This window comes from Ammodytes marinus (genome assembly GCF_949987685.1).
Source record: "Ammodytes marinus genome assembly, chromosome: 19".
Lineage (NCBI taxonomy): Eukaryota > Metazoa > Chordata > Actinopteri > Uranoscopiformes > Ammodytidae > Ammodytes > Ammodytes marinus.
In genome coordinates, this window is record NC_137223.1 from 21,546,608 (window position 1) to 21,555,296 (window position 8,689).

The 8,689-nt window shown below is 41.5% G+C and overlaps 1 protein-coding gene across 1 annotated transcript; it reads right to left on the reverse strand.

Moving 5' to 3' along the window:
• Positions 1 to 4,481: 4,481 nt before the first annotated feature.
• On the reverse strand, positions 4,482 to 8,293 carry LOC307265701 (uncharacterized protein; the record flags this gene model as incomplete). Its single annotated transcript, XM_080047496.1, has 7 exons — positions 4,482 to 4,672; positions 4,945 to 5,080; positions 5,330 to 5,450; positions 5,934 to 6,190; positions 6,565 to 6,749; positions 7,211 to 7,399; positions 8,278 to 8,293. The coding sequence occupies 7 exons, from the start codon at positions 8,291 to 8,293 to the stop codon at positions 4,482 to 4,484; spliced, it is 1,095 nt and encodes a 364-aa protein (XP_079903622.1).
• Positions 8,294 to 8,689: the final 396 nt, after the last annotated feature.

Here is an 8,689-nt window from a genome sequence, read left to right on the forward strand (position 1 = left end):
TGTCACACAGAAACCAAATCATCATTTCAGTTTTACAATGTACGTGGCAGACCAATACTTTTCAACGTGTCCAGTGCTATATCAACTATTTGAATTAGCAGCCATTGTTCAAGATCTCTGAGTTTTAACATTACACTATTGAGTAATGCTAAGTCATAACAAGATCATAAATCTGCCAATCCCGCAGGAATTATAATTATTGCATATTGCAGAATGGCCTCGTTCAGGGTGTTAATTGACTAAAGCCTCATGTTTCAAAAGATAATTCTACAAGAATCGGCATAAGATTATAAAACGTGCACACACCTATGCTTCAAGATAAAAAATATAATTTTTTTTTTAAAAGATTTGTGCAGCAGCTTGCGTGTTAGTTTTGTGTGTGATAATTTAACGTTTGCATTAACAGTCAATACATTTTTTTAGCACATTCTCCCAGAGTTTTTCACACAACTCCAAATCAGTTAATCTGTTATAATGCATTATATATTTTAGAGGTCGGTCATATGTTTTGCTCAAGCTGCTGAATTATGGGCCGCACTACACACCCTGTACATACACAGCCCATACTGGTCAAACAGCGGAGTGTTTTTCAACTTACTGACCTTGGGAGACTTGTCAGCTCACATACACTGCGGACTATGGGAGCGACAGTGACCCAGAACTGTCCTGAAATAAGGCCAGAAAATCTATGTCCTCTTAATATACCTGCATGGGCTGTGCTGGTTCTGACCTGTTAAGATACTCCAGACAGTCACCGGACAAGTCACATGGATACATGGTGGCCCCCTTTCTCTAAAATGGTCACCCAGTCACCACAGCCTCCAGTTGCCCTTTAGCAAAGCATGTAAGCCCCAGTGGATCTGCCTATGGTTAAATAAATGTAAAAACCTAATTAGGCCAGCAATGGTTTGTAACCACACTATATAGTCCACTATATATATTTATATATACTCTCACACTAATAATAATTAGATACTGATCATTTGATAACCAAGCCTTGGGAACAAGTCAAAATGTTCAGTCTAGCCAAGATTTTGAAAGCGGGTTTGGGGTGGGCAATGTTCAATTTGATGCCAAAATCATTTAAATGAACGGTGTAAACTGTTTTTTTTCTGGGTCTAGACAAGGGATACTTTGTCCCAGGAAAGTCCTTCTGATTGCTCTAGATAGCCTGGTTGTTCCACTTAGCAGCTTTTTGTGGACTGACAGCAGCAAACACAAACACACAAAGCGCGTGTACATTTTGGCACCCTGTAAGATGCTTTGGGACCGGAGTCCTAAAATCATAAATAAATTCATGTTAGATTTGTGTTTCATCCTTACCCCCTGTCCTCTGAGTCTCTACTAACATTACAAAGCATACAGTATATTGTAGACAAGAGGGAAATTGCCTGTCTGTATTTGTACCCCTGTGGGTATGAGGCTGTACTGATGGTAGCTATTTTTCTCTCCTGTGTGTAGTGCATTTAAAGGTCAAGCTGAGCCAAAATGGTCCCAGGCCTTGCATTGAGCACTGCACTGCTTCATCCAGGGAACACTTTGACAAGGAGGCGTTTCCCTTGTTTGCATAAAACAAATGAATCCCTCTGGTCACATTTCAGAAGTTTAAGAAAGAGAAAAACTGTTTACCTGCCCCACCTTGTGCCTTTTTTTTATTAAAACAAATCAACTTCATTGTTAAGAGAGTTTTTTTTTTGCACCAAAAGAGCTATTCTGCTACACTGTGGGTTGAATTTAAATAGTAGAATTATCGTTTTTACAACCTTAGCGGGACACACTTGAACATTCGGGTTCTTACAAAAGTGCTCACATGAGAAAGTTACTCTGTTGTTTTACCCACCATTTAACTTTCAAATGTGGGAACATGACCTAAAGGTTTAAGCAGTAAAATATACCAGCCAGTTGGTCTAAAGGACCCCATGGAATTGCATCTCGCTTCAAGTTTGTCTTTAAGGAGAGGCCCAGAAGACTAAAGTATTTGAGTGCTATGCAACAGTGGTAGTATAACTGCACTCTGAAAGGGTCGTTTGAAACGTGTCCTTATGGAATGCCCTCTTATGATGCAATATGTGTTTTCATTCAGTAAACACATGTGGTGACGGTGCACCAAAGGACAACAGATCAGGGTGAAAGAATTACCAAGCAAGCATGCAACTGAAACATAAAACAAAGAGTGTAAAAATCATGTTATTTGGCTATTTTATTAGAATGTTTTTAAGGGAATTTGTCTACAAAGCATGTTTCAATGTCTGAAGGATGCATGAATTCCTCACAAACCACAACAGGCTGAATAATTCATCCTTTTTAAACATGGGATATCGTTCATCAGCTGGCTATCATGAAACCTTATTTCATGCTTGGTCTATGTTACAAGGGATCTCGAAATACCCAGAACACACCACGGATACGTAAACAGGTCATATGCAATATAGAATTTTTTTATATATATATATATATATATTTAAATATGCATTACACGCTCAGCTGCAGTTGTTCCCTGCTGCAATTTCACACTTCAGTCTAAAGTGTAACCATCATAAAATTCTAATAATAAGAGTAAAATTATTCCATTTTGGGATTTTGTCGAGATCTTGGGGTATCGGTGTTGATGATCATAGTGAGCTCTTTCTAAAATCTGATAGGGTTTAGCAGGAGCCAATTAAAATAAACACTCCAAAAGAAAGAAACTGGGGGAGGAGATAAAAACAAAATGACTTGCTGACTATGCTGTATGAAAGGCCAGAGCCGACAACCGAGGCGAGAAAAAGCTGCGCGCTCTGGACAAAAACCCCTAGCTATTATATTGTTCTTGGGCGCTCTCCTATAATAGCAGGTTAAATGCAGATGGAAATTACAGCGATTATCTGGCGTCTTTTTTCATTGTGCGGAGGAGGTCGATGGGAGTCACCTTGTCAATTACAGGACAGCTTTGGGCGAGAGATATCATATGCTCTGCTGTCCCAATTACACTCCTCTTTCTATTCTCTCCATCTCTCCCCCTCCCTTTCCCTAAACTGATTTTACCACTGGATCTTTCTCCTGTGGATTTTCAGCGATGAGTTACTGAAAATAGTGTGTGTCTGACAGTGGTAGGTGAGGGGAAGGTTCCGGTCCAATAACAAAAATCACAATGTGAAGCCCGATGTACTATAGCAGCAGACAGGTCGGTTTCTCAATGCGCTATATAGCCAGAAGTATTTGGACATCCTTTTAGTTTAGTTTTTGACTGTGGACCTGCTTTTTCTGAGTCATGCGATGAAATAGTGTCAGGAACTATGGAGTCACTGTAGGTAAACTTGGGATGCTTTAAAGTCACTTCAATGCACTTTAATAGATGTAATAAATGGATACAAATGTAGATATATAGCCTACTGTGCAGTGAGTGGTGGTGACATGGCAACAAACAAAGTTATGCGCCCAATGCACTGAGACAAAACTCCAATCCTATCCAACACATTTGGGAAGAATTGTGAGCCAGTAAGGCCACTAATGGCTTCTGGTTCTTATGGCTGAATAATAGCCATCTCATCTGGATGGAAGCCTGGAACCAGAAGAGTGGAGGCTAGTATAGCAGTGTATTGATGACCATTGTTTTGGAAGGTCATGATCAATAACCACATGTGGGTGTAAAGTTAAAGTGTCCATTTATTTTTTTGTCCATGTGGTTTCTCCACTGCTGGGTTGCATGGCAACAGCAGCCTGGTTCATCTTCCTTATTTCCCAACAATCTAATTCAGGGTGTAATTCAATAAACCTTTATTATCTAAAGCTATCTTCACTTTTAGTTTTTAGCTGTACACCTCCTGGCAGTGTCGACCATCTAGCTATCCTGATGCCTTTCTTTTATTTATTACATTAGCTAAAGATTACTGAAACCAATTCCTGGAATCGGATTAATATAATCCCATTGCATGTAATCCGCCACTTTCCAAACCTGCGTAGCCTCTGTATGACAAGCAATATGGGATTATAATATTAATCTCAGTGTTGAATTTCTGAGATAAGAGACAGGGACTGTGTTCTTTGCTGGTGGAAAACGCAACAATGATGCTCATGTCATTCCGTTCAATGAAGACCTCAGGACTCCAGTTTCTTAGTGATTTTTGTTCTTTAACTGCAGTTTAAGGATTTTTCAAGATCCGGCATGGGTTGAATTGTATATATAGCTCTTGGTTTTTGTACTTAAAAATACAGAGTGTTCAAGCCAAACTCTCTCAAAGGTGATGTTTTACGCTGGGGTTCTAAACTGAGAACATCAATATGATGCTCATGAAGTAGAGGCGATACAATATCCTACGGGGATATCTATTGACTGGCGGTTGCAGCTTTTAGAAATCGTATAAGAAAGTTCACTCTTCAAACAATATCCCAGTATAGTACATAGCAAAAAAAGATATATTTTTGAGTAAGAGTACAACATCTGAATCATCATGGAGGGACCCTAAGCCCACGCCGATGTGTTCATCCAGGTCTTTCTGGTACTAGGCACTGCAGAGAAGCTTGTCGGTTTGAAGGCTGGAGAAAATCTTGTTCCGAAGTTCTGGAGGACCCACGCACCTCAGGGCGTCTCTGGGCGACAGGGTGGCATTGGTCTGTCCCATCCACTCCACCAAGGAGATGAGCTTACAGTCGCACTGCCACGGGTTGTCATGGAGGTACAGCTTCTTCAGGACTGAGAGGGAAAGTCGGAAAAGATCAAACTATGATTCAAGGTTCAAGGTATCTTTATTATCCCCTACAGGCAATGTGTTGTACAGCCAGCAGTACAAAAAGAAACAGCAAACACATAACAGATAAGACAACGAATAACACAAAACAGATAACAGTAACAACAGTATTGTCTATCACTATCACTACAGTAAACAATGCTGTCATGTTCTTTCTCCTTTGCCTGTGTGAGATTTGGACTGTTGAAAGTGAGACTGGCGGTATATATAGTCTTACCAGGTATGTGAGTGAAGATGCTTCCATCCACCGTCTTGAGGCGGTTTCCACTCAGAGCCAGCTGAGAAAGCTTGGCCATGTTCTGGAACACATCCGGTGGCAGTTGCTCCAGTTCATTGTTCCTCAGGTAGAGTTCCTGGTATGATATTGAGTGCATTAACAGTATGTTTGTGGCCTTTAGTTGAGCAATGCACAATAAGAAACGTGTATGTGCAATGCAGTCTCTATACATTAGAACATCTTAGAACAAGTGGTGGTTGAATTCAAGGAGATGTAACAATTTGTACTGGTGTTTTTGTTCTTATTTACTGCCATTAACTATGAATACCTTTTTAAATGTACAAAGTGGCTGGTTTTACACAACAGACAATTACATTTACTTTACCTGCAAGTTGCCCAGTCCATTCAAAGCCGATGGGCTCAGTGCAGATAGGAGGTTGTTGTCCAGAACCAGCATCTCCAGAGATCGCAGCGGTGTGAACGCTCCAGCAGGTAAGGTCTTCAGGCTTCATTTAAAGACAGAGACAGAATCCCTTAATTAACATCAATACACTGTAGAACCACCATATCAAAAATGGTGTCAATATGTTTGGATGGTATGAATACGTATTCAACTATTTTTCTGCTGACAGTCAACATTGTTTGTCTTTACCGGGACAGTAAGCAGATCTCTCAACCAATGCCCAAGGTTAAATAAAGACGTGGGTCAGGAAACAAATTCTGACATGAAAGTTGGTTTCACTATATTCCCATTCACAACCTTAAACTCCACACCCACCTTGCAAAATAAAGGGTGCAAGCCATTTTTGCAAGGATGTCATGCCTTACTGCAGTATCAACCAAATGAATGCAGGAATCGTGAAGTGGTCCCTGGAATAGAAGTCTGATACTAACTGCTTTTAACCCAAACAAGAAAATATATCTACTCGGTTCGGCATTGCTAAACTTTATAGAAGCCTCTTCCAAAAAAAGGCATAATGTGATGTAACCTGTTATTGTCCAAGTTGAGGAACATGAGCTGTCTGAGTCCGGTGAAGGCCTTGGGAGAGATCTTCTGGATGCGATTGAGGGAGAGGTCCAAAACTTTGAGGGCGATCAGAGGCTTGAAGGCGTTAGCTGGGAGCAAGGTCAGCCCGTTGAGAGGAAGGTCTAAGTCGGACAAGTTCCTCATCCCGGCAAACATTACAGGTTTCAGCGTTCCAATCTGGTTCTGTCCCAACATGAGGAAACGGAGGTTCAGCAGCTCCTACAAGGCATGAGAAGGAACAACAGTTTTTTCTGGTCAGATGATTTCATTTCTTTTTTAACCTTCATCTATACAGGTGAATCCCATGAGACCGGAGACTCTTTTTCAAGGGAGACCTGTTCCCATTTACACGTTACCATTCACACACACATTCATACACTGATAGCAGGCTAACTATCGACATTCACACGAGGCAAGGTGGGTGAAGTGTCTTGCCCAAGGACACAACAACCATGATACAAGTGGCAGGGCGGGGATTGAACAGCCAACCCTTTGACCGTTGGCCGACCCGCTCTACCACCTGAGCCACAGTCGCCCCAAGTTAGTGCAATTGCTGTACATATAAACCTATTTCTACCCAACATTCTCTTTACCTGAAATCCCCTCGGTGGAAGGTTGGTGAGGTGGTTGCCGTAGAGGTTGAGGAGCATCAGATGCTTTGCCCCGGAGAAGGCCTGGGGGTGGATGGACTTGATGGCGTTTCGTTCCAGATTGATGCTCTCAATCTTTGGGATCGACTTGAGAGCGTTGGCCTTGAGATCCGTGATACCGTTCTCACCTTCAGACGGCAGGAAAAGTTGTTGAGCAGTTGAAAGTTTGGTTACCGATGAAGTTATGTCTCACAATACTTATGTTTGATTTTAAGCCTATGTCAAATACCTCCATACCCTTTATACATTTAGACATGTTATCTTTAAACTGCCAAACTCTGCAACTGTTTTAAATAGGCTGTATTGTGGGTTATATTGTTGGCTATATTGTAGGCTTTATTGAAAATAACCATTGTACTTTTACCCATGACATTTTCATTGCAGCCATTCAACATCACTGTCTGAATGTTTCAATGGTTTTGCTTTTCATTGTTTTGTTTGACTCGGCGTCATTGGAAACGAAGGTCACCCCTCATTGATCTCTCGAGTATAAATAAAGGTTGAATGAAAAGAAAATACAGGTCAAACATGGGTCTTGAAGCCTCAAATCATAAGAGTCCATTTGATTAACCACGTTGTATGTACTCACCTAGTTTGACGATCCATGAATCAGGGGGCAGATTGGAAGGAAAGGCACGAAGGCCCTTCTTATGACAGTTGACCTCTGACTTTTCAGGTCCGGCCTTGCGGGTGCATTTGCAGACATCAGGACAGCCGTCCACAGTCTGCACCATCCATAGGATCAACAGCATCAACCATGCTAAGTGCTGCATCTCCCCTGCAGAGTGGAGAGAAGGACAGGCTGAGGCTATTGAAAGGTAGTTGTAGTTGGGGGCGCCCTTTGCTCAGTTGGTAGGGCGTCCCCCCCATGGGCCTCGGCCAGCAGCGGACCCGGGTTCGATTCCAGCCCGTGGTCGTTCTCTACATGTCACTCCCCTCTCTGCCCCATTTCAACTCTGTCTCTACACTATCAATAAAGCATAAAAATGCCAAAAAATATCTTTAAAAAAAAGAAAAAAATTAAAATAGTTGTAGTTGTTTTAATTCAAATTCAAAAGAGTTTTGGTTGTCCTACTCATACCTAAGGCAACAGACCTAATCCGGCAATATTTAAACTTTTTCTCTAAATAAAACTGAGGTGGGTTAAAGTCTCCAAAAGAGAATGTCCCTAAATGATTTAATACATACTGCATGAATGGATAGAATCTCAGTGCTGGTAAATGTTGCCCGGGGGAAGAGAAGTTTTGGGTCCCCCTGCTCGAGCTGCTTCCCCCGCGACCTGACCCCGGATTAGCGGTTGAAGATTAGATAAAATGAGATGAGAAGAGATGCATAAACGGATGTGGAAAATCTGAAATTTATCCGAAACCTGAAGCCATTTCAAAGCCCGGCAGGTGCCAAGACAAATTTTAAAAACATCAAAAGTAAGCCGAGCAACAAATCAGGTGCCCACACACTGCAGTCACACTTGAGAACAAAGAACAGCTTCTCATCAGTAAAAAACCTTAACACCCAATTATCCTTTTTATCCCAGCTGACGTGCGTCTGACTTCTCCCACTTAAATTGCAAGAGATTCCAATTTTGAAAAATGAAATGTAAGAAGGGATGAAGCTCACTTGAAAGCATTAAACCGTTTTCCTTGGGTTTCCACTTACCTGAACAGGCTGTCATGGCACTTTTTTTCTAAACAACACTTGATTCTCCAGATGGCTGTGTTCCTCTCTCTCAAAAAGGTTGAGTTTAAATTCTTCCTTCAAATGTGTCGGTTACACTATTCTGTAAGTACCAGCTGCCATTCAGATACTAAGTCCTTCTGTCTGTGGCCTTCACTGAGCTTTAAAACAAGGATTTTGTAGAGAAACAATAAACTTTTTAACACCAGAGAAAGCACTGCATAATACTCGGCTCTCGGGTAGACAAATCTGTCTAGCATATGAAGTACTCTGTCTCTCTCTCTCTCTCTCTCTCTCTCTCTCTCTCTCTCTCTCTCTCTCTCTCTCTCTCTCTCTCTCTCTCTCTTACATTAAATCAGTTATGAAACACACAACACTGTAGCAGTGTGGGAAC